Consider the following 26,603-nt stretch of genomic DNA (forward strand, 5'->3'; position numbering starts at 1 on the left):
TAAATAGAAGTTCCAACTTATTTCTTTGCTTCCACATCCGAGCATAGGCTGTTAGAAGCAGTCACACCAGGTTTTTTTTTTTTTTTTTTTTTTTTTTTTTGAGACAAGGTCTCACTGTGTCACCTAGGCTGAAGTGCCATGGCATGATCATGGCTCACTGCACCCTCAACTCCCCAGGCTTAGGTAATTGTCCCATCTCAGCCTCCTAAGTAGCTGGGACTACATGCCACCGCGCCAGCTATTTTTTTATATTTTTAGAGATGGGATTTTGTCATGTTTCCCAGGCTGGTCTTGAACTTCTGGGGTCAAGTGATCTGCCTGCCTTGGCCTCTCAAAGTGCTAGGATTACTGGTGTGAGCCACCATGCCTGGCCCATGCCACTTCTTAAACACTTTGCTGCTTAGGATTTTTTTTTTTTTTTTTTGCCAGATACTCCATGATATCACTCTCAAGTTCAAACTTCCATAGGTCCCTAGGACATGGATGCAATCCAGCCAAGCTCTTTGCTAAGGCATAACATGTGTGACTTTTGCTCTACTTTCCAATAAGTTCCTCATTTCCATCTGAGAACTCATCAGCCTGGACTTCACTTTCCATATCCCTATCAGCATTTTGGTTACAATCATTTAACCAGTTTATAAGAAGTTCTCAACTTTCCCTCATCTTCCTGTCTTCTTCCAAGTTCTCCAGACTCTTTCAACCTCTGCCCATTACCCAGTTCCAAAGCTGCTTCCACATTTTCAGGTACCTTTATAGTAACACCCCACTCCTTGGTACCAGTTTTCTGTATTAGGTCATTCTCACATTGCTATAAAGAAATTACTGGCCAGGTGCAGTGGCTCACACCTGTAATCCCAGCACTTTGGGAGGCTGAGGTGGGCAAATCACGAGGTCAAAAGTTCGAGACCAGCTTGACAAACATGGTGAAACCCTGTCTCTACTAAAAATACAAAAATTAGCTGGGTGTGGTGGCATGCGCCTGTAATCCCAGCTACTCAGGAGGCTGAGGGAGGAGAATTGCTTGAACACAGGAGGAGGAGGTTGCAGTGAGCCGAGATCACACCACTACACTCCAGCCTGGGCGAGAGAGTGAGACTCTGTCTCAAAACAAACGAACAACCCCCCCAAAATAACAACAACAACAACAACCAAAAAACAAATTCCTGAGACTGGGTAATTTAAATTGGCTCAGGGTTCTGAAATCTTTACAGGAAGCCTGATACTGACATCTGCGTGGTTTCTGGGGAGGCCTCAGGAAACTTAGAATCATAACAGAAGGCTAAGTGGGAGCATGCACATCACATGGCCAGAGCAGGAGCAAGGTAAGAGGAGGTGTCACACACTTTTAAACCAGATCTCACTATTGCAAGAGCAGCAACAAGGGGATGATGCTAAACCATTTATGAGACATACACTCCCATGACCCAGTCACCTCTCACCCAGTCATCTCCAATAATGGGGATTACAAATCACCATAAGATTTGGGCAGGGACACATATCCAAACTATATCAGCCCCCAAGCTGGCTCAGAACTCAAGACATTTTAAACCAATTGCCACTTGATGGCTGTGCCAAGAATCAACTTCCATTCAACTGGCCAACCCTTCATGAGCAGCTAATTGAAATTAACTGAAAATATGGCTATCTGGGCTGATTCTTTAGTGGATTAATGAATTAAATTTGTGACCCCAACTGTCTCACTGACTTAATCTGAGCAACTATCTGAGCAACCTGGACTGAGGCACACTTGAGAATGGGAAGTGCCTAAATAAAGTCTATTTAAATAACTTGAAGTCAAACCTGATGAAAGGGAAACTTGAATTTAATTAGACACAAGCACAATGTATTCAAGGCCATGAGTGAACATTGTATTATAGAGGAATGTAAACATGAAAACTAGCACCTTGAGCAGGTGGATATATGGCTCCTAGTATTAGGTTGGTGCACCAGTAATTGCAGTTTTTGCCTTTGAAAGTAACGGCAAAACCCACAATTACTTGTGCACCAACCTGATAATAGCATGGGAAGTTTCCTGACTACATGCATCAATTCAGACATATCAAAATGTTAAGAGGATAAAATCATGTTACATCTGAGAAATTTTTTTAACCTTTCAGATCAATATTTCAGTATTATAACAGCAAAAATAGAATATGAGGGAAAAGTTAAAAGAGTTGATGGAAAAGATGAAGGACAAAATTACCATTGTAGTGAAGTAAAAAGATACACCTTTTGAAGGGGAAAGAAAACAGAGGGCAATGATGTATGATCTGTAAATAATGTGTAAAAACATATAGTAAAGGTTGAACTTCTGAGATATGAATCTCAGAAGTTTCAAGAAGAAACAGATTTGAGAATTAAAAATTATTACCACATGTAATCTCATTGAGAACAATTTTTTTTTTTTTTTTTCCTGGCTCCAAAGATCCTTTACTGATATCCACTTGAAACACTTTGGTCCTTAACTTGTTAACTGAGTTGACAGGCTGATGGCTGATCTAGGTAAAGGTTTCATGGTAGCAAAAACATTTCCTGCCTATAATATATCAAAACAGGTTCCTGAATAGTGTGTGTAAATGTTGTCAGGGTCTCTGTCCCATCTTCTTCAGAGTTCGATTAAGCTCCTCGAATTTGTGGCTCTGATGGATGAAGAAATCCCCATAGCACCTGGTGTCTGCGATGTGGATCATGTCGTTATCAATGTAGAAGTTAACCTCTGAGGCTGACTGAAATTCACCATCCAGGGTTGTGATGCCGCTGGTCCACACCATGTTCTTCATCTTGTGTTTGAAGACAGGAAGCTGGATCCTGCCTGAACTCCTGCTCTGTGAGGTCCAGGAAGCCAGCCAGCTTGGCCACAGGCATGGTGGTGTAAAGCTTGAGGAAGCTGGGGATGGTTGAAAGCTGGGCCTGCTGCTGTACTTCAGAAAATACCTTTGACTGCTGCAGGAAGGACTCTTTGTGGTAGTTAGGGTGCACATTATCGTAGTTGGGCAATACAGGCGACAGGAACTTTGGGCAGGAGTAACTGAAAAGTTCTTCACAGACTTGTGGGTCACCTTTCTGCATGTGCAGCATCTTGTCCCCATATTTCTCCTGCAGCTGGAGGTGAATACTCTCATCGATACCTATGGGGTACATCGTGAGAGCAATGGCCAGTAGAACATGCGTCTGTTCATTCTGCTTGTTAATCATCTCATACTTGTATGTGGTCCTCTGGAACATGCTCTTGGTCCTCTGGATGTAGAGGAGGATGTTGGTGAAGACCCAGATGGCATCCTGGTAGCGACACATCATCAAATATGCAAACCCAACATAATAGTATGTGGTGACCTGGCACTCTGGCACACAGGAATACATACTCTTTTTGCCAAGTTTGATGCAGAACAAATCTTAAGCTTATGTTTTTTATATTTAGTTGGAATTAATGTATTTTTAATATTATGGCTAATTTTAATAAGACCTTATAAACAAATCTAATCCCAATCAATCTTGACAGCAAAATAATTTCATAAACATTTTTATAACCTTTTATAATATTTTTATTTTATAACTTTATATCCATTTAATATTATTTATCTTTTAAATTTTTCTTTAAAAGAACCCCTCAAAATTTCTAAACTAGGCAAAATTATGTTTCCCACCATGAAATTTCAGTTTTTTTCCTAAAAATCTCCAGATTTAGGCCACTCTAATATTTGGTTTCAGATTTTGACATTTATACTCAGAAGACTTTGGTCTATAATTTCCCTTTCATGGAATGTCTCATACTGTATTTGGTATCAAGATTCTCTTCATCTGATGAAGGCAGTGTGGTTGTGTTTTCTCTGTACCTATTCTATGAAAGATTGGGTACAAGAGTGGTGTGGGGAAACACTACATTTTTCTAAAAATAGGAAAATATTTAAGACAAAAAGCTTGGTGGAAGAATCAAAAGTACAAATCAGTAATAATACTATAAAACATGCTCATAAATCCATAGACAAATTGGAGTGGGAGAAACAAAAAAATGAGGAAGACATTTTGAGTACAAGTGAATTGGCCTATTTGAAGAAACCACAATCAGAAGATGAAAGTGAACATGTCTCAGCAACAGTACACAAAATTTCCCATATTTGAGCACTCTTTGTATGACATTTTGAAATTGACAAATGCTGTCAAACTTGAATCTCGAAGCTCACAGAGTGATGATTAGAATGGAAGGCAAAATATGGTTCATCACATGATCACAGTGATAGCTCACTGTAGAATTTTCTAGGGAATACATGCCACATTATGGGGTCCAACTGCTGCTACTTTGACATGGGTAAATGGTCACTTAGATTATATGTTGCATTTCAAAAACTGAATCCCAGACCCACAGTATTATTCTCTGTGTATGAAATAAATGTTAAATGAGGAAAAAAGACCTGTCTCTCAAATATATTTGATAGTGAACGTTTCAGAGTGAAGAGAGAAAAAGCTAATATGTTGAGAATAAAAGGAGTTCCATGCTTGAGTTGAAATGCCTTCCCCACCCATTTCTACTGTTCCTGAATCACTGGACATTTCTAGATTAAATAATTTAAAATTTGTTCCAGATTTAGTTTAAAAAGCATTATTATAAATTTAGTTTTAAAAAGTAATAATATAAAATCTTCTTTTATCACTTATGTATAGTACCTATTTTTTCTCCCTATGCAATTAAGTTTATGTATTTATTTCTGAATCTCTGAATTTTTTGAGAGATCCTCTATTAATGTATACCTAAAAGGCTGGCTATTCACTGAGACATTAAGAAAAATGAAGCAGTATATATTCACCAGCCGGCTGTTTGAAAACATATAATTAATATTCTTTTAAATGGAGACTTCTGATAACCCTAAATTCCAGGATTAAATATGTGTTGTGGCACATCAGTCAGCCTCATCACACACATTTTTATGATCTGGTCATGAAAATTAGGAAAGGGAAGGGAATTGACAAGCCCTTTAAACATGCAGCAATGGAAAATTCTAAAATAAACATGACAGAGTTGTCATGTCTAAAACAAAGTAGATACCCTTTTAGATATGAAATGGTTCAGTACAAATTTCCATTGTTGCTGATTCATTACAAGTTTCTAGAACTATTTTATCAAATGGGTCATTGATGAGATAAAAACTGCATTAATATGGATATTGCCATTTTTTCAGGGATTATTTAATTGAGGGGGTAGTTGACAGGGTTTGGGAAGGAACGTGTAATATTTCCTCACTCTGAGTATAGAATTTTAATGGTTAATAACTAGATAGAAAAATGTGTGTGTGTGTGTGTGTGTTACCATCACAAACATACATATACATGTCCAGTGACTTAGGAATTTCATCACTGCCTGTCTCATATGAAATTTAAGATTTAGTGGTGAAACAGAAGAAAAACTAGAAAACAGCGTTACATCTCTGAATGCTCAATTAGGGGAGAAAATAAAAAAAGATTTGGGAATGTATCAAGAAAATAGAACCATATGATTGAAGGAACAGCATTCAAAGAGCAGATCAGACTTTCATTTGGTTGAGCAAAATACTTTCCTTCCTGCTGCCACCTGAGTGTCCACAGTGAATGAAGAGAAAATGAATAAATGTAAGTAAAGTCTTTAAAAAGTTTCCTCACAGTGTCGGTGCTATATGATTGTTTAATTAACAAATCTGGAAAGATGTGCAGAAACTTAACCATTGTTACTTCCAGAAGCAGAACCTGATAGGCTGTGGAAGACGGAAAGAAGGAAACCTAGATTTCAGTGTATGTTGTTTTGTACCTTGTGAATGTCCTACAAGTGTATTATTCTTGGTGCTTTTACTGTGATTTTTTTTTTTTTTAAGAAAGAACCACCAGCACCAAATAACGCATAAAACAACCACTTTATTTTGTTCATGGTTCACAGGGCTAGGAAGGCACAGAAAAGATGGCTTATTGCTGCTCATTGGTGTTTGGGGACTGCAGAGAAGACTCATTGGCTGGAGTTGAATCCACAGCAAAGGGTTGGCATCATCTGGAAGTGACTTCACTCACATGTCTGCAGAGGACATGGGGCTTTGGCTGCAGGGCCTATAGGAGACCTCCCAGGTACCCTGGGCTTCCAGGTAGCAGAGCAGTCTCAGGACATTCAGAGCTTTGACTTGGTGGTCAAGGGCACACAGGTGAGTGACCTGAGTGAACCAGGCCTTTTTAAACATAACTTTGAAAGTTACACAGCATCACTTTCATGTAATGTGTCAGTGACAAGTGAGCACTAGTGTCCAATCTGGTAAGGGTGGGCAAAGACCCCAAAATCTCAAGGGGAGAATAGCAAAAATATTGCAAACATCTTTAAAAAGCCACATGCATATTCTAGTTTAAAACTACTCAGATTTTATCTCTCCTGGGCTTCCCACTACAGCTCTTGGGTGATCTTAGGGCTTATGTTTCCTCCCCAACTTGGAGGCAGAAGAGAAAGGGACCTTGGTAGTGGTTGTGGTCAAGGGTCTTTTGCTTATATCCTGGGAGGTCCACTCTAGAGAGATGCAGGTCAGCAATCACCCAGTCTCACTTATAAGTGGGAGCTAAATGATGAGAACTTATGGACACAAAGGGGAACAGCAGACATTGGGCCTACATGAGGGTGGGGTGGGAGGAGGGAGAGGATCAGAAAAAATAACTATTGGGTACTAGGCTTAGTAGCTGGGTGATGAAATAATCTGTACAACAAACCCCTGTGATATGAATTTACCTACATAACAAACCTGTACATATCCCCCGAACCTAAAAGGTAAAAAAAAAAAAAAAAAAAAAAAGTTCTTAGTAGCAGAGATGCCTCTCAAATATGTGATTAAAAATATGTTACTTTATCACATAGGCCAGGGGTAAGGTAATTGTGGGTTTTACTTCTGCCTTAGTCCCTGTGAGTTGATTGACAAGTAAATGCAAACATTCAGGGAAACTTACTGAAGCATTATGGGGCAATAAAAACTAATGTCTGCCTTACATGTTGCTCTATCATGGAACCATTTAATTGACTCTGTTAAATTTTAAAATCACAAGATTTAGGCTGGGCACGGTGGCTCACACCTGTAATCCCAGCACTTTGGGAGGCAGAGACAGGTAGATCACCTGAGGTCAGGATTTCGAGACCAGCCTGGCCAACATGGTGAAACCCCATCTCTACTAAAAATACAAAAATTAGCTGGGCGTGGTGGCAGGGTCCAGTAGTCCCAGCTACTCAGGAGGCTGAGGCAAGAGAATTGCTTGAACCTGGGAGGCAGAGGTTGCAGTGACCTAAGATTGCACCATTGCATTCTAGCCTGGGCGACAAGAGTGAAACTCCATCTCGAACAAAACAAAACAAAAACAAAACAAAACAAACAAAACAACAACAACAACAACAACAAAAAAAACAAGATTTAACTAGTTGGAATGGAGAGGAGGCTTTATGTCTTACAGGGGGTTACAGCCTACAACAGGCTGAGAAGAATGCCTCTGGACAGGCACTTTGAAGGAAGATAGGTTGGGGTAGGAGCATTATGCTGGACAAGTTAGCTAAACATACATCTTCAACAGGTTACAGGAGGAGCTATGAATATGCATGAAGGTGGTCCTGATGCACGTGTATTGAACCAATATGCATGTAACATATGTAACATATGACCCATGTTCACACTGGGGTGGAGACCTAACATTTGAATGTATTATAATTAGGCCCTATCAGTCAAAAGGTCTTTTCAGGACACAAAGGCACTCAAGTGCGCAACCTATGTAAACCCAGCCAGAACCAGTTTATGGTGGGTGGTCTTCTTATCAGGAGAGAGTTACTGAAATCAGTCTCTTGTCTAATCAAAGCTGTAGTTATGGTGCTTGGGACAGGGATTGGCAGCCAATTAGTGTCTGGTGATGAGCTACAATTGTTTCCATTTTGCTTATCTCAAGGTCAGTGTTTATTTAGCTGCTAGAGAAAAAGGAAAAACCTTGTGGCAGTTAGACCATAGTTTACTCTTTAAGTTTAAGGTGCTTGACCTAACCCCTTGTCTGGCATGGCCTTAGGTCTTGTTTATAATTTGGTATCTCATTGCCATGAAAGTCTGTTCTGCCAGTCTTATGATCTCTATTTTAACATTAATGCTGGTCAGTTGCTGTGTCTAAACCACAAACATGAGAGGGTATAATGAGACATGTCTGACCTCCATCTCATCATGGCCAGGAACTCAGTTGTAAGGTTTTTCTGGAGTCCAGTTGGCTAAGGGGAGTGTCCTTTAGTTGGTGGGGGCTTAGGATTTTATTTTTAGTTTACAATTTCTGCAAAGGGAAAGGCTGCTGATAATCCTTAAACATCCTGCATTTGTGTTTCAAAGCAATAAATTAGACCTCTTAAGTACTAGTGGAGTTGTATACAATTTGTACGGTGACCACTTTCCTGTCTAGCCTGAAAATCCTGTGAGGACAGAGGTCTTGGCTTTTTTATTCCTTAACAGTTTTCTTACCCCCATATTAGCACATAGCAGCAGCTACACAGATGAGAATCTCTCTTTGCTCCCCACAGTTTCTACCTTGAACAATTCTTCCTGCCAACATGCAGTGTCACCCTGTAGCCTTATAGTTTCCCCAGCATCTAATATATTTTCTTCCAGTAACTGGAGACTGAGATGCTGCAGGGCTAGACAGCTATGTTCTTAGCCGAGTGACAAGCAAGGTTTTGTTGGGCTCTGTTTACCTTATTCACCTTAGGGTCCAAGCTGACCAACTCAAAACTTTACACATGGGGCCAGAAAATCATCAGCCTCTGAGTGTCAGCTATATGACCTTACAAGAGCTCATTAGAGATGAAAAACAGATTTATAAATTCCAAAGCATATCTCTAGCTCAAGATTGCCTCTCTTCATATTGTCTCCTTTTTTTGCAGTGGCTCCAATAGGCAAAAAACGTAGCAAAAATTGTTAATTTTGGAGAATTGTTCTGTTTCCAGTATTGAGAATTTAAATTTCAAGCTGCCCACTAGCTGCAAAAAGCAAGGAAGTTGTGTCACACTCATTTTCCTCTGCAGCTTCTCCTGATCAGTGTGCTCCCTCCAGAATTTATGAAATTGAAAGCATTTAACATTTTATATCAATTTTATCATATTAATACATCTAGATGTAATAGCCACAAAACACAAAGCCATTAAACATTTTTTTCTATTGCAAACTAAACCCGTAGCAGTAAATCCAGAATTTGCAGTTCGGTTAGCATTACTGCTGTGGGAACTATTCAGGTTAGAAAGCAGATGGGGGAGGGTACATGGGTGGCAAAGAAAGAGGCAGCTCTTGCAACAGGGCAGCAGCTGGACTGAAGAAGAGGCTGGATGGAGTCTTGGCATCCTCCCCACCCTCCCACCCTCCCACACCAGCTTTGCTCCAGCTCTGAGAACTTTTAACATTTTGGGGCCACCCAATACTCACCTTTATAATTGTCACTGTTTTTCTTACCTCCCACCTGGAGAAGAGAACAAAAAACAAAGGCATCACCCAGGCGCATATTTCCCCCCTCACTTCATCCAGCACAGCTCAAAGAAGCCAGGGTTGGATCCGTTTCTAACCCCATAGATCACTGTGGCTTCTAACAGCAGACAGCAGTTCAGCTGTGGCTCTCAAACCATGGAGGGCTCCATAGACACCCAGTTATCAAAGGCTTATCACCGTTCCCCTTCATTCTTCTTTTTCCCAAACAGTGATGGAGCCAAATCTTAGTGAGTCAGGGCTGTTCTAGCAAATTCCACTTCTGGCCCAGGTGCAGTGACTCATACCTGTAATCTCAGCATTTTGAGAGGCTGAGGCAGGAGGATCACTTGAGGCCAGGAGCTCAAGATAAACCTGGACAACATAGCAAGACCCCATCTTTACAGAAAAAAAAGAGCCCAGGATGGTGGCACGTGCTTGTAGTCCCAGCTACTCGGGAGGATACTTACCTGTAGTCCCAGCTGAGGCAGGAGGATCACTTGTGCCCAGGAGTTCAAGTCTGCAGTGAGCTATAATTGTGCCATTACACTGCAGCCTGGGTGACAGAGTGAGAAGTAAAAAATTTGCTTCTGATACCAGCTGTATTGGGGATTCACAAGAACACTTCTGGGTTAAACAAATTGGTAGGAGGACTGACAGGACTTGGCATATAGTCACACTATGGCTATGACTTATTACAGCAAGGTCAGCAAAGGGAAGAGGTCACAGGGCCATGTCCAGAGGAAACCTGACACCAGCTTTCAAGCATCCTCTCCTAGTGGAGTCACATAGGATATGCTGAATTCCAAAAGCAACACGCTGTGACAATAAATGTGAAATGTTGTCACAGAAGCTCATTAGAAACTCAGTGCTGGACTTTTTATTGGGGACTGGTCATGTAGACACTGTCTATTGTGCACAAATCAAAATTCCAGATTCCCAGAAAAAAAGCAGGTGTTCCACAGAAACCATATTGTTTAGGTACAATGGAGCCATTTGATCAGTGAGGGTTGGGGGAACTCTTCTGAAATCCAGGTTCCCAAACCTTCCCAAAATTCACGTTCCCAGATACCAGCCAAGGATAGGATAGCCATCTCAGGCCACTTCAATGGCAACTCTACTTCAATTGATTTTTTTTTTTTTTTTTTTTTTTTTCAGATGAAGTCTCACTCCATCGCCAGGCTGGAGAGCAGTGGCGTGATTTTGGCTCATTGCAACCTCCAACTCCGGGGTTCACGCAATTCTACTGCCTCAGCCTCCTGAGTAACTGGGATTACAAGCATGTGCCACCATGCCCAGGTAATTTTTGTATTTTTTTAGTAGAGACCGAGTTTCACCGTGTTGGCAAGTATGGTCTCGATCTCCTGACTTTGTGATCCGCTAGTCTCCGCCTTCCAAAGTGCTTGGATTACAGGCGTGAGCCACCGCGCCTGGCCACTTCAATTGATTATTAGTTTGCAAGTTTGTAATGCTTTCAATGGTTCAACCCATTTGATGTTAGTTCTGAGTTCAGACTTGTGAGTGACAGACACACTAAGACAGCTGTGAGATTATCAAGTTAACTCAGCTCAATTTTTGTAGTGGTTGCTATTATCTATTTTTATTTGTGTATATTTGAATGCCAGATACCAAAATTCAAGCATAAACTTTGTGATGAATTGTTTGAAAAGTGGAGATTTATTAAATGAGGAAAGATTTCTTTTGAAGCTTTTTGTGTGGTATGCAAAAAGAAAAACACACCAGCACACAATAACAGCTAAAAATGGAAGATGTATGATTTCCTCAACTAATATTATATAAAATTGTAAACAAATTTGTTTTATTAAAAAGAATTCAAGGCCAGGTATGGTGGCTCACATCTGTAATCCTTGCACTTTGGGAGGCCTAGGTGGGCAGATTGCCTGAGCCCAGTAGTTCGAGACCAGCCTGGGCAACATGGTGAAACCTTGTCTCTACTAAAAATACAAAAAAATTAGCTGGACGTGGTGGGGAGCGCCTATAATTCCAGCTACTCGGGAGACTGAGGCAAGAGAATTGCTTGAAACTGGGAGGTGGAGGTTGCAGTGAGCTGAGATTGCACCACTGTACTCCAGCCTGGGTGACAGAGTGAGACTGTCTCAAAAAAATAAAAAATAAAAAAATAAAAAAATAAAGAGAATTCAGATTGAGATACAATAATTGCAGTGGAAGTTGTAAACATCTGCCACACTATATATCAACAGCAGTCTTTCAGCTCAAATGACAGTTTGAAAGTATTACTGCTAGAAGTATTTTCTGATTCCCAAGATGCAATCAAATTTTGAAGAGCCAAGATGAAACCTACTGCAACAACAACAAAAGTGATAGCTTCACTGTGATCACAGAGATGATCCGTGATCTAAATGCCTCACATATTTTCACCAGAGCCATGGATGCAAGTAATCACAAGGCAAAAGATATTTTCTCTTTCCTTCTGAATAGCTTTTGGTGGCGATAATACAAATACAAATTTTGGTTGATGTTTGCATAAGGGCACAGACATGCTTGGTCCAAGCTGAAGTAAAGATTCCAAGTTGTGGGCCATCCTGCCCACATTCTGAATTATGAGGTCAAAATAGTATCTGATGTTCTTTGCATTTTCATTGAAGTAACTGTCATAAAATTGTTCTCTTACTTCAGCATTTACACTGTTAGAACAGAGTGATTAAAGGACTGTGTGAGTTTTTTGGCATTCGATATTCTTCATTTCCTTTGCAGTTAGAAACTCATTGGCTCCTGTCACTAACACAGTTGAGAAAGTTGTTAGTTTATGTAAAGTCTTGAAATAATATTTTAATTCTCAAGAAAAGATCCCAAAATTTTTGTTTACTTTAAAAATAATCCATTGAGTGAAGTTTACTTGTTTTTTGTTCATAGTTTTTTTTTTTTTTTTCACTAGGAAACAAATATTTTATTCCTTTTTTCTGTTTTTCAGAGGACAGATCGTGATACAGAAAACAGCAGTCTGGCCACAGAGGCTGGGTTTGGTTGATTTCCACAGGCACATGGAGGACAGGAAGGGTGGGAACTTGTTTGAGCTTCCACTCTCATTAAGACCCTTGACCTCTTCCTGTACCCTCTGCAGCAGTGCTGCATGGAGTCTGCTGGGTCTCTAACCTACTTCACTTAACTCTCTGACCACTGACAGGCAGTGCAAAGGATGTGGGAGTTGTTTCTGCTGACCAAGGGGACATGGGCAGAGAAGCAAAGGGCCCTTACTCTCCCTCTGTCCATTCCAGTGTGCTGGCCACAACAGAATGGGAATCCTGCAGTCATCACCTGCTGGAGACTCAGCTTCAGGGATGGGAGCCTGTGTCCAGAAAAACTGGGCTGTAGATTGAAGTCTCAGAAGCAGGAAGATTGGAGAGTGGTAGGGTACCACAGCCCCTGGGGTTATTGCTGATAAGATATGCAAGGGCTACATTCCCCAAGGGCAGATTAGAAGCCCTGGACCTGGGATAGGCACGGTAGCTGACACCTGTAATCCCAGAATTTTGGGAGACCTAGACAGGTAGATTGCTTGAGGCCAGGCAAAACCCCATCTCTACTAAAAATGCAAAAATTAGCTGGGCGTGGTGCTGCATGCCTATAGTACCAGCTGCTCGGGAGGCCCAGGCATGAGAATACCTTGAACCCATGTTGCAGTGAGCTAAGATCATGCCACTGCATTCCAGCTTGGGTGACAGAGTGGGACTCTGACTGAAAAAAGAAAAAGAAGAAAAGCAGCAGCCCTGGGACTGGAATCCCTGGGTGCTATGTGAAGGGCAGGGCAGATGGGGCTCCCTGGGGCTTCCCCAGGGAGAAAAATAAACATGGAAGAATATAGTAGCCTGCTGAAGGCAGTGCTGGGCTCACAAACTCCTTGCTTTGCTTTGTACCTCCAATTGCTGATCTTCAGAACAGACTGGGGTTGGACTGGGATAAGGAAGCGAGGTTCTTGTAAAAGAAGTGAAGAGACTTCATGAAGAAAGATGATAAAAGTGGTGCAAACCTTCCCAGGTCCCATGACAACTGGAGACTCCTGCCCATGCTCTAAAGGGAAGGAGCTAGACTCTCCAGGGAATAAAGCAGACTCCCAGGAGTGAGAGGTGACGGGGGACAGAGACGAGCAGATGGCTACATGGCTCAGCCCTTGCCCAGGAAAGCGAGTCCACAGTTCACTAACAGTAATAACCATGAACAAGTAGCCATGAACACTAGAGTCAGCAAACACACATACACAGACACATCACAGGAGTTGGAGGAGCCTGCAGGCTTCAGTGGTGAGGCAGGAGATTAATTAGTTGGATCATCAGGTGGAGGAATGGTGTTAGAGGGGACAGGGAAGGTTGTGGGGGGACACACAAGTTCTTGGCTTCTCTTGGAGTAAGATTTGTTGCTGAAGTGGCCGTTTTCTTAAGCATCAATATTTGCATCTAAAAGTTCAAGCAGCTGCCTTCAGGTTCCAGAGGCTTCCCACCGGAGGGCTGCACTTCATTCAGCTCTCTGCTTTCTGGAGTTTTGTTGCATTTGCAGTGATGAGATTCTCCACCTGGGCTTCCTCCTCCCCTGGGGTCCCAGGCTTCCGATTGAAACTGCACTTGCATCTGCAACCTAGGATAAGGAGGATCCCAACGGAGAAGAGGACCACAGCACAGAACAACCCCCCAATCCTCAAGGTCTGGTAGTCATAATGAAAAGGGTCAGTTTTCTTCTCCTTTTCAGCTGCACTGGCCAGGACAATGAGGGCCAACAGGCTGCATAGAAAGATCAGCACCACCTCCATGGTGCCTGCACAGCCAGTCCCCTTCCTGAGATGATCCCAGGAGGATGTGTCAAGTCCCAAGGAACCTGGGAGTGGCATGTTCCTAGTTTTCAGTCTCATTAGGGATAGGATTATGCAAATAGAAAGAAGAGCAAACAATATTACTGAAATAATCCATGACATAATGGAACCATGGGCAAGTGGAGGTGGTAGTGGGTAGCCCAGCAGGGCCACAGGAACCGACCATGTCTGGAGAAATTCCAGTCATGAATTCTGCCAAACGAGGAAGTGTCAAGGACAGCCAAATCATCAGGGAGATGTAATTCATGAGAAAGCTGTGTAATTTAAATACTCATAATTTATTTCAGCTAATGAATAAAACTGCAGTACTGCACTTGCTGCATCTGGGAACTAACTACTGCCCCCCAAAAATAAATATTTATTTATTTTATTGCATTAAAGAAATAATGGAGGCCGGCGAGGTGGCTCATGCCTGTAATCCAAGCACTTTGGGAGGCCGAGGCAGGTGAATCACTTGAGGTCAGGATTTCGAGACCAGCCTGGTCAATATGGTGAAACCTTGTCTCTACTAAAAATACGAAAAATTAACTGGTGTGGTGGCATGTGCCTGTAATCCCAGCTACTGGGGAGGCTGAGGCAGGAGAATCACTTGAATCTGGGAGGCGGAGGTTGCAGTGCCCCGAGGTCATGCCACTGCACTCCAGCCTAGGAGGCAGAATGAGACCCAGTCTAAAAAAAAAAAAAAAAAAAAAGAAAAAGAAAGAATGGAATATTCACAAGTGTCAAGACTGTTCTTAAAATGGAAAAATGTTAGGCTGGATGCAGTGGCTCATGCCTGTAATCCCAGCACTTTGGGAGGCTGAGTGGGCAGATCACGAGGTCAGGAGTTCGAGACCAGCCTGGCCAACATAGTGAAACCCCGTCTCTACTAAAGTTACAAAAATTAGCCGGGTGTGGTGGCACGAGCCTGTAGTCCCACCTACTTGGGACGCTGAGGCAGGAGAATCGCTTGAATCCAGGAAGCAGAAGTTGCGGTGAGCCAAGATCATGTCACTGCACTCCAGCCTGGGCAACAGAGCAAGACTTCATCTCATAAAAAAAAAAAAAAAAAAAAAAAAAAAAGAAAAGAAAAGAAAAACAATTATGAGCAGGAAAATAAATTGTGATTTGAATTGATAATCATTGTACTTGCCATGACTGTCTTCTGAAATGCATCTCAACCCTTGAATAATTTGATTCTTTTACATGGATGGTACTAAATGCTTTTCCAGCATGGAAACAAGTGGGATTATCATCAGTGGTGGTAAAGAAGGGAATAGGAATGGAAAAAAATGCTTCTTTTTTGGTCAGTGGACATTTATTTTTTATTTTTATTTTTAACTTCAGCTTCAATAGCTTTTGGAGTACAAGTGGTTTTTGGTTATGGATGAATAACCAAAGTGGTGGATTCTGAGATTTTAGTGCCCCTGTCACCCGAGTAGTGTACACTGTACCTAATGTGTATATATATATTTTTTCTTTTTTGAGACGGAGTTTCGCTCTTGTTGCCCAGGCTGGAGTGCAATGGTGCGATTTTGGCTCACTGCAACCTCCACCTCTCAGGTTCAAGGGATTCCCCTGCCTTAGCCTCCCAATAGCTGGGACTGCAGGTGTGTGCCACCACACCCAGCTAATTTTGTATTTTTAGTAGAGACAGGGTTTCACTGTGTTAGCTAGGCTGGTCTTTAACTCCTGACTTCATGATCCACATACCTCGGCCTCCCAAAGTGCTGAGACTACAGGCATGAGCCACTGCGCCTGGCCATGTGTAGTTTTTTTAATCTCTGGCCTCCTTCCTACCAGCCCCCTTCTGAGTGTCTAAAGTCCATTATATCACTCTGTATGCCTCTGTGTACTCACAGCTTAGCTCCCACTTACAAGTTTTAACTTACAGTTTTTGGTTTTCCACTCCTGTATTACCTCTGTCAGTGAACATTTTAAAAAGTTACTGTGATCTGCAAACAGGGACAATTTGACTTCTTTACCTAACTGAATACCCTTTATTTCTTTCTCTTGCCTGATTGCCCTAGCCAGAACTTCCAACACTATGTTGAATAGGAGTGGTGAGAGAGAGCATCTCTGTCTTGTGCCAGGTTTCAAAGGGAATGATTCCAGTTTTTGCCCATTCAGTATGATATTGGCTGTGGGTTTGTCATAAATGGCTCTTATTATTTTGAGATACGTTCCATCAATACCGAATTTATTGAGAGTTGTTAGCATGAAGGGCTGCTGAATTTTGTCAAAGGCCTTTTCTGCATCTATTGAGAAAATCATGTGGTTTTTGTCTTTGGTTCTGTTTATACGCTGGATTACGTTTATTGATTTGCGTATGTTGAACCAGCCTTGCATCCCAGGGATGAAGCCCACTTGGTCATGGTGGATAAGCTTTTTGATATGCTGCTGGATTTGGTTTGCCAGTATTTTATTGAGGATTTTTGCATCGATGTTCATCAGGGATATTGGTGTAAAATTCTCTTTTTTTGTTGTGTCTCTGCCAGGCTTTGGTATCAGCATGATGTTGGCCTCATAAAATGAGTGAGGGAGGATTCCCTCTTTTTCTATTGATTGGAATAGTTTCAGAAGGAATGGTACCAGCTCCTCCTTGTACCTCCGGTAGAATTCGGTTGTGAATCCATCTAGTCCTGGACTTTTTTTGGTTGGTAGGCTATTAATTATCACCTCAATTTCAGAGCCTACTATTGGTCTATTCAGGGATTCAACTTCTTCCTGGTTTAGTCTTCGGAGAGTGTAAGTGTCCAGGAAATTATCTATTTCTTCTAGATTTTCTAGTTTATTTGCATAGAGGTGTTTATAGTATTGATTTAGAAAAGCCCATCGTCTCAGCCCCAAATCTCTTTAAGCTGATAAGAAACTTCAGCAAAGTCTCAGGATACAAAATTAATGTGCAAAAATCACAAGCATTCTTATACACCTGTAACAGACAAACAGAGAGCCAAATCATGAATGAAATTCCATTCACAATTGCTTCAAAGAGAATAAAATACCTAGAAATCCAACTTAAAAGGGATGTAAAGGACCTCTTCAAGGAGAACTACAAACCACTGCTCAGTGAAATAAAAGAGGACACAAACAAATGGAAGAACATACCATGCTCATGGATAGGAAGAATCAATATCGTGAAAATGGTCATACTGCCCAAGGTCATTTATAGATTCAATGCCATCCCCATCAAGTTACCAATGACTTTCTTCACAGAATTGGAAAAAACTGCTTTAAAGTTCATATGGAACCAAAAAGACCCCGCATTGCCAAGACAATCCTAAGTCAAAAGAACAAAGCTGGAGGCATCATGCTACCTGACTTCAAACTATATTACAAGGCTACAGTAACCAAAACAGCATGGTACTGGTACCAAAACAGAGATATAGACCTATGGAACAGAACAGACTCCTCAGAAATAATACCACACATCTACAGCCATCTGATCTTTGACAAAGCTGACAAAAACAAGAAATGGGGAAAGGATTCCCTATTTAATAAATGGTGCTGGGAAAATTGGCTAGCCATAGTAGAAAGCTGAAACTGGATCCTTTCCTTACTGCTTATACGAAAATTAATTCAAGATGAATTAGAGACTTAAATGTTAGACCTAATACCATAAAAACCCTAGAAGAAAACCTAGGTAATACCATTCAGGACATAGGCATGGGCAAGGACTTCATGTCTAAAACACTAAAAGCAATGGCAACAAAGGCCAAAATTGACAAATGGGATGTAATAAACTAAAGAGCTTCTGCACAGCAAAAGAAACTACCATCAGAGTGAACAGGCAACTTACAGAATGGGAGAAAATTTTTGCAATCTACTCCTCTGACAAAGGGCTAATATCCAGAACCTACAAAGAACTCAAACAAATTTACAAGAAAAAAACAACCCCATCAAAAAGTGGGCAAAGGATATGAACAGACATTTCTCAAAAGAAGACATGCGTACAGCCAACAGACACATGAAAAAATGCTCATCATCACTTGCCATCAGAGAAATGCAAATCAAAACCACAATGAGATACCATCTCACACCAGTTAGAATGGCAATCATTAAAAAGTCAGGAAACAACAGGTGCTGGAGAGTGTGGAGAAATAGGAACACTTTTACACTGTTGGTGGGATTGTAAACTAGTTCAACCATTATGGAAAACAGTATGGTGATTCCTCAAGGATCTAGAACTAGATGTACCATATGACCCAGCCATCCCACTACTGGGTATATACCCAAAGGATTATAAATCATGCTGCTATAAAGACACATGCACACGTATGTTCATTGCGGCACTATTCACAATAGGAAAGACTTGGAATCAACCTAAATGTCCACCAGTGACAGACTGGATTAAGAAAATGTGGCACATATACACCATGGAATACTATGCAGCCATAAAAAAGGATGAGTTTGTATCCTTTGTAGGGACATGGTTGCAGCTGGAAACCATCATTCTGAGCAAACTATCTGAAGAACAGCAAACCAAACACCGCATGTTCTCACTCATAGGTGGCAACTGAGCAATGAGATACTTGGACTCCAGAAGGGGAACATCACACACCGGGGCCTATCATGGGGAGGGGGTATGGGGGAGGGATTGCATTGGGAGTTATTCCTGATGTAAATGACGAGTTGATGGGTGCTGACGAGTTGATAGGTGCAACACACCAACATGGCACAAGTATACATATGTAACCTGCACGTTGTGCACATGTACCCTAGAACTTAAAGTATAATTAAAAAAAAAAAGTTACTGTGATCAAGAGATCCAACATACTCCTGAAGAATGGAAAATGCAGGTTTGCCATGAAAGACGGTATTACGTGGTTTAACAAAATCTGAAGAGCAATTCCGAGTTATCTTCACGACAGTGTACAGGCTGGTAATGCTCACGTCCAGCGTGTTTTCTCGCTGTGAGCGTCCAATGGACCAGAAGGAAGCAAGTGGAGCCTCAGGGTGCAAGTGGAGGTGGTGCTGGGTAGCGCAGCAGGGCCACAGGAACGGACTATGTCTGGAGAAATTCCACTTGTCAGTTATGCCAAACGAGGAAGTGTTGAGGACAGCCAAATCAGGGAGATGTAATTCATGAGAAAGCTGTGTAATTTAAATACTCATAATTTATTTCAGCTAACGAATAAAACTGCAGGAATGTACTTCCTGCATCTGGGAACTAACTACCCATTGCGGCTGAAACCTCAGGCCCTTTTTAAAGGAGCGGCGCGAGGACTTGTGGGAAATGTAGTCTGCACTTTCTAAGGAAGCGGCGCGAGGACTTGTGGGAAATGTAGTCTGCACTTTCTGGTCCCTTTAGCGGGAGCCGCTTCGGGCCTTCTGCGCATGTACGCGGTATGGCTCCAGGTTTGTTTTTCTCCCCGCAGCCTGAGTGGGAGGGCTACCGGCATTTCCGCGTCGGGGTAGAGGACATGGAGGGTGAGTAAGGGAGGGCTGGGGCGAGGGTGGACTGGAGGTTCCGCGCTTGCTGGGGGTGGGAGAGAGAGAGAGCGGCTTTGCCGCCTGGTCTAGGTCCGAATCCTGCCTTGGTTCTTGTGCTCCCGAAGGGAACGCGCACGTCCCGCGCCTGTGACAAGTGAGGTTGGATTTTCTCTTGCCTGAGGTGAAGGATGTCCGGAGGCCTCGGCAGGACGGCGCGGAAACGGGCCTTCTGCCCAATGGATGCGCGCTTCTCTCCTTATTATTTCCCCTCGGAATCGGAATCTCGCTGTGGCGTCGCAACCACCTGTGGTCGGCGTCGCCGAGTTGTCACTGCGACGCCGAGGCAAGCGGGGTGGCGGGAAGCACCCTCGGGGCGGGGAGGGAAGCTGCAGGCGCGGACTGCACACCCAGCCTCTGCCCAGCGTCACGCGGCTTGCTGTGTCCTCGCAGGTCGCAGCTTCATGGCCTGACGCCTTCAGGAAGTATTTTGAAGTTATCGTGACTGGATTGGGGAATTTCTTGTTTCCACTGACCTGTGAGGCCGCGCACGTGGAGGGAAGTACCCCAGAGCCTCCGGCACTGTGCTGCCTGGCCTGTGTCCCCAGTAGCACCAGTGGGCATTTCCGGAGGGTCCAGCTCGTGGCTCAAGTGACAGGAAGATGTAGGAACTTTCAGTCTTGGATGAGGGTTCGAACTGAAGGGCTTAGGCCCAGCAGTCTTGGAGCAAAGCGGCTGTTGTGGGGTAAGAAAAGAAGGGTAGGGGGCGAGGGCTTAGGGGCCCTCCTAGGAGGACGCCCGACCAGTTTGGCTGAGACCTCATTAGAGATCTAGAGCACGGGTGGGAGGAGCAGTGGCTCGATTTGTGTCCTGTCCAGACTCCCACAGGCTGGGTGATGGTGGGAGCTTTGTGCTCATTCAGATGTGGCGGCAGAGGAGGGCAAGGCCGAAGGAGCAGACAGCACTATTTCTTGGGGAGTTGTGAAGGCATCATGAGGAGGGAGGAGCTTAGCAGCCAAGTGGAGGAGAGCACTCTCCATGCCTGGATTCTTTACTTGCTCGTTCTAGATGCTGAACTGCTGGAGCACTGCAGCACAACTAGAGATGCCCCCATCTTGATCTTACGGAATCAGAGCTGCAGCCGAAAGAAAGTTAGCTATTTCGGCTTTATTTAAAAGATGGGGTGGGGTGGGGTAGACAGGAAACGAGCTTAACGTGTTAAGTGACTGATGACATTGACACATTTTGTGTGGCAGAGTCAAGAACAGACACTAAATCGCTTGAGGACCCAGGAGGGTGTTTGCTGCGTTGACAACAGAGTAAGTAAAAATCAGTGTGCTTTTTTAAATCTAAAGATGGTTTTGAGAATCTGAAACCAAGTTAGAGCAAGTTCGTTTTCCTTCCAAAAAAACTGGGCTGGGCCGGGCGCGGTGGCTCATGCCTGTAATCCCAGCACTTTGGGAGGGTAAGGCGGGCGGATCACGAGGTCAGGAGTTCGAGACCAGCCTGGCCAACATGGTGAAACCCCGTCTTTACTAAAAATACAAAAAATTACCCAGGCGTGGTGGTGCGCACCTGTAGTCCCAGCTACTTGGGAGGTTGAGGCAGGAGGTTGCAGTGAGCCGAGATCATGCCATTGCAGTCCAGCCTGGGCAACAGGGCAGGATTCTGTCTCAAAAAAGCAAACAACAACAACAAAAAACTGGGCTGAAAAATACCACATCACTTTTTTCAAAACGTTGTTGGGATTCTCAGGTTTATAATAAAGATTAAAACCTGAGTATTTTTGTTTAGCATCAGTTTTAATGAAAGTATTATGTTCCATTCTTTGGCTTTTCCTAACTTGCTTAATTAGTTTATTGCTTTGCATACTCTGTTAGAGTACAATGTAAGTTGTTTATGAATCAGTAGAAAACAAAACGTTTTTACATTTGAAAACTAATGTGTCCAAGCAGTACATAATCATGCCAGTCATGCATGGGTCTGTGAGTATCTCCCTTTCAGAGACGTTTTGCCAGCTGCGAAGTGGACCTTTTTAGGCAAGTGACATCTCTCATGATCCTTTCTTATTTCTCAGCTATACCCTCACAGTTTGCTCTGCTCTTCCAACACAAGTGGAAGATGATCACATCCCAGGTAAGTTGTTTATTTTTTCACAATTTTGCTTACAAGTAATTACTGAGGTTTTAAAAATGTCTCTACATTCATATGAAAGTAGAAATAACATCAGGGAAAATATAGAGGAGAGGTCACATTACAGTTCATGGGTCAAATGCAGCCTGCCGCCTGTTTTTTTATGGTCCGCAAATGAAGGATAGTTTTTATGTTTTTAGGTGGCTGGAGGGAAAAAAACCAAGAGCATTATTTTGCTTGGAAATTGTATGAGATTCGATTTCGTTATCTATAAAGTTTTATTGGGACTCAGCTATACTCATGTATTTATGTATTGTCTGTTGGTACTTTCACACTACGAGGGCAGAGTTGACTGGTTGCAGCAGAGACTAATGGCCCACAAGCCTAAAATATTTACTGTGAGACCCTTCACAGAAAATGTTTGCTGATTTCTGATAGAGTTGATGAAGAGTAAGACAAAAATGTCATGTTAAGGGAATGCAGATCTTGTGATCTCACAGAGTTGTGAAACTGGAACATAAAACACTTTAAAGGTCAATGAGCTTTATTAGGTGACATTGTGAAACTTCCGATGACAGTCTTTCAGTTACATAAAAAAGTAGTACAAAAAAGTGAGTAATTGATGTGCAGTCCAGGGGAAAACTTAAGAGATAGCAAGAGAACGTATGTGATTAAAAAATTCAAATAGGCTGGGCTAGGTGGCTCACGCCTGTAATCCCAGCACTTTGGGAGGCTGAGGTGGGTAGATCACGAGGTCGGGAGTTCGAAACCAGTCTGACCAACATGGTGAAACCCTGTCTCTACTAAAAATATAAAAATTAGCTTGGCATTGTGGGGTGCACCCGTAATCCCAGCTAGTCAGGAGGCTGAGGCAGGAGAATCGCTTGAACCCAGGAGGCGGAGGGTGCAGTGAGCCGAGATTGTACCACTACACTCCAGCCTGGGCGACAGAGTGAGACTCCGTCTCAAAAAAAAAAAAAAAAAAAATTCATATGAATTATGTAGCATTAGGACTTATGGTTGTTTAAAGAAACAGTCCTGGTAGGCTAGGGTGATCATGGGTTGTTAGGATGTGGCAGGCTTTGTGACAGCCCTAGAGACTGGGCAGAACTGGAATATTTGCAATAACTTTCAAGGGATTCTACCTAAAAAAAAAATTATGGTAAAATACACATCACATGAAATTGACAATTAAGCCATTTTAAAGTATAGAATTCAATGACTTTAGTACATTCACAGTGTTGTACAACCATAACCACCATTTATTTCTGGAATATTTTCATCACACCAAAAGGAAACACAGTACCCTTAATAAGCAGTGTTGTAACTTAATAAGCAGTTGCTCCCTTTTTCCCCTCTGCTCCCAGCCCCTAGCAACAGGTTGCAGTAGAGACTGTAGTGGCCCACACACCTTTTTGTTTAAATGCTATTGTAATTGGAATTGTTAATTTCCTTTTTGACGGTGCATTGAAATGAGTACAGAACTAATTTTTGAGTAATCTTGTATCCTGTAATTTTGCTGAATTTGTTTCCTATTTGTAGTAGTTTCTTTGTGGATTCTTTAGTATTTTCTGCATATATGATTATGTCATCTGCAAACAAAAATATTTTCTTTCTTTCTTTCCAATTTGGGTGTATTTATTTGTTTAACCTAATTGCTGTGGCTGGAATTTTTAGTATAACGTTGAATATATGTGGCCAAAGCAGGAATCTGTATTTATTGTTAGCTTTTTGTTTTAGCAGTCTTAACCATTTTGGGATGTACAATTCAGAAGCAGTGTTATGTATATTCATATTGTACATCTAATCTCCAGAATTTTTTCATCTTGGGAAATTGAAATTCTGTACCCATTAAACAATAACTCCCCACTTTCCCCTCCTCCTTGCCCCTGGCAGCCACCATCCTGCTTTCTGTTCTATGAGTTTCACTACTTTTGCTATGTCTCATTTAAGTGAAATCATACAGTATTTGTCTTATTGTGACTGGCTTATTTCACTTAGCATAATGTCCTCAAGCTTCCTCAGTGTTGTAGCATGTGTCAGAATTTATCTCCTTTTTAATGTTGAATGATATTTCATTGTACTCATGTTTTTATTCATTCATCTGTCAGTGGACATTTGGATTCCTTCCTCCTTTTAACTGTTGTAAATAATGTTACTGTGAACGTGGGTGTACAACTATCTCTTTGAGATCCTTCTTTCAGTTCTTTTAGTTACATACTCAGAAGTGGTATGGCTGGAATCTATGGTAATTCTATTTTTAGTTTCTTGAGGAAACACCAACTTGTTTTCTACAGAAGGTGCACCATTTTACAGTCCCATCCTCAGTGTACAGGATTCTGATTTCTGCATATCCTTGCCAACACTTGTTATTTTCTTTTGTTGTTTTGATAGCAGCCGTAGTAATGGGTGTATAGTAATTTTTCATTGTGATTTTGATTTATATTTCCCTAATGATTAGTGATGCTGAGCATATTTTCGTAAGCTTGTTGACAATTTGTATATCTTTTATGGAGAAATGTCTGTTCAAGTCCTTTGTCCATCTTTGAATCTGGTTTTTTGTTTGTTTTGAGTTGTAGTGGTTCTTTATTTTTTTTAATATTAATTCCTCATCAGATACACGAATTGCAAATATTTCTTCCTGTTGTGTTGGTTGCCTTTTCATTCAGTTAACCATGTCCTTTAAATACAATTTTTAAGTTTGATGTAGTCCAATTTATTTTTACTACTGTTGCCTGTGGTTTTTGATATTATATCCAAGAAAACATTGCATTGCCACATGTAACGTCAAGAATCCGTTCTCCTATGTGCTCTGCCATGAGTTTTGTAACTTTAATTTTGGTTCTTAGATTTAGGTCTTTGATTCATTTTGAGTTTTATTTTTTATTCATCTATTTTTTTTTTTAGTTTTGTTTTGCATGTGGCTATCCAGTTTTTCCAACACTATTTGTTAGAAAAAATGTCCTTTCCCTATTGACTATTTGTGACAACTTTGTTGAAAATCATTTTACCATACATGCATGGGTTTTCAAGATTATTTTGACTACTTGAGATCCCTTGAAATTCCATGTAAACTTCAGGATGATTTATTTATTTATTTTTTTTGTGTGTATAAATAATGATTTAATGAATATGGTTGTAACCATTATCTGCTTTAAGAAATAACATATTACAAAAAACCTGAGTGCCCCTCGTCTGTTGAATTCCTCTCTTAGTCCCAAAAGTATCTTAACAGATTTTTAAGGGTACAATAAAATATTGTTAGCTGTAGGTACAATGTTGTATAGCAGATCCCTAGAAGTTACTCATCTTGCATTACTGAAACATTCTACCCATTGAACAGCAACTTTCTATTTCCCTTATCTCCTGCCCTTGGCAACCACTGTTTTGTTCTCTGCTTTTATGAGTTTGACTATTTTAAATATCTCATCTAAGTGGCATTTTGCAGTATTCGTCCTATGACTGGCTTGTGTCGCCTCCAGGTTCATCCATGTTGTCATATTTTGCAAAATTTTCCTTTTTTTAAAAAAGCTGAATAATATTTGATTTTATGTATATATCATGTTTTCTTTTTTTTTTATTATACTTTAAGTTCTAGGGTACATATGCATAACGTGCAGGTTTGTTACATATGTATACTTGTGCCATGTTGGTGTGCTGCACTCATCAACTCGTCAGCACCCATCAACTCGTCAGCACCCATCAACTCGTCAGCACCCATCAACTCGTCATTTACATCAGGTATAACTCCCAATGCCATCCCTCCCCCCTACCCCTCCCCGTGATAGGCCCCGGTGTGTGATGTTCCCCTTCTCGAGTCCAAGTGATCTCATTGTTCAGTTCCCACCTATGAGTGAGAACATGCGGTGTGTGGTTTTCTGTTCTTGCGATAGTTTGCTCAGAATGATTGTTTCCAGCTGCATCCATGTCCCTACAAAGGACTCAAACTCATCCTTTTTTATGGCTGCATAGTATTCCATGGTATATATGTGCCACATTTTCTTAATCCAGTCTGTCACTGATGGACATTTGGGTTGATTCCAAGTCTTTGCTATTGTGAATAGTGCCGCAATAAACATACGTGTGCATGTGTCTTTATAGCAGCATGATTTGTAATCCTTTGGGTATATACCCAGTAATGGGATGGGTGGGTCATATGGTACATCTAGTTCTATATCCTTGAGGAATCGCCATACCGTTTTCCATAATGGTTGAACTAGTTTACAATCCCACCAACAGTGTAAAAGTGTTCCTATTTCTCCAAATCCTCTCCAGCACCTGTTGTTTCCTGACTTTTTAATGATTGCCATTCTAACTGGTGTGAGATGGTATCTCATTGTGGTTTTGATTTGCATTTCTCTGATGGCGAGTGATGATGAGCATTTTTTCATGTGTCTGTTGGCTGTACTCATGTCTTCTTTTGAGAAATGTCTGTTCATATCCTTTGCCCACTTTTTGATGGGGTTGTTTGTTTTTTTCTTGTAAATTTGTTTGAGTTCTTTGTAGGTTCTGGATATTAGCTCTTTGTCAGATGAGTAGATTGCAAAATTTTTCTCCCATTCTGTAGGTTGCCTGTTCACTCTGATGGTAGTTTCTTTTGCTCTGCAGAAGCTCTTTAGTTTAATTAGATCCCATTTGTCAATTTTGGCTTTTACTGACGTTGCTTTTGGTGTTTTAGACATGAAGTCCTTGCCCATGCCTATGTCCTGAATGGTATTACCTAGGTTTTCTTCTAGGGTTTTTATGGTATTAGGTCT

The 26,603-nt window shown here is 41.6% G+C and overlaps 1 protein-coding gene and 2 pseudogenes across 5 annotated transcripts in view; 1 reads left to right on the forward strand and 2 right to left on the reverse strand.

The window, feature by feature from the left end:
* Nucleotides 1-2,582: 2,582 nt before the first annotated feature.
* On the reverse strand, nucleotides 2,583-12,024 carry LOC104675967 (annotated as a pseudogene).
* A 1,741-nt stretch (nucleotides 12,025-13,765) lies between these two features.
* Nucleotides 13,766-14,314, reverse strand: LOC115900446 (annotated as a pseudogene). Its single transcript, XR_004060132.1, has one exon. The product of XR_004060132.1 is annotated as an FXYD domain-containing ion transport regulator 6 pseudogene (transcript).
* A 5,247-nt stretch (nucleotides 14,315-19,561) lies between these two features.
* ZNF37A (zinc finger protein 37A) overlaps nucleotides 19,562-26,603 on the forward strand; it is a 33,189-nt gene continuing 26,147 nt past the window's right edge. For 2 of the 4 annotated variants that reach the window (XM_030941149.1, XM_030941151.1), the window contains exons 1-4: nucleotides 19,563-19,713; nucleotides 20,167-20,458; nucleotides 20,970-21,032; nucleotides 21,791-21,849. In XM_030941149.1, the coding sequence (XP_030797009.1) occupies nucleotides 21,835-21,849 (15 nt within the window). In that variant the 5' untranslated portion in view covers nucleotides 19,563-19,713; nucleotides 20,167-20,458; nucleotides 20,970-21,032; nucleotides 21,791-21,834. Of the gene's footprint in view, nucleotides 19,714-20,166; nucleotides 20,459-20,781; nucleotides 20,865-20,969; nucleotides 21,033-21,790; nucleotides 21,850-26,603 lie in introns of all 4 variants that reach the window. The other 2 variants (XM_030941150.1, XM_030941148.1) reach the window with 2 other exon arrangements.

The sequence above is a fragment of the Rhinopithecus roxellana genome, chromosome 11 (assembly GCF_007565055.1).
Source record: "Rhinopithecus roxellana isolate Shanxi Qingling chromosome 11, ASM756505v1, whole genome shotgun sequence".
NCBI lineage: Eukaryota > Metazoa > Chordata > Mammalia > Primates > Cercopithecidae > Rhinopithecus > Rhinopithecus roxellana.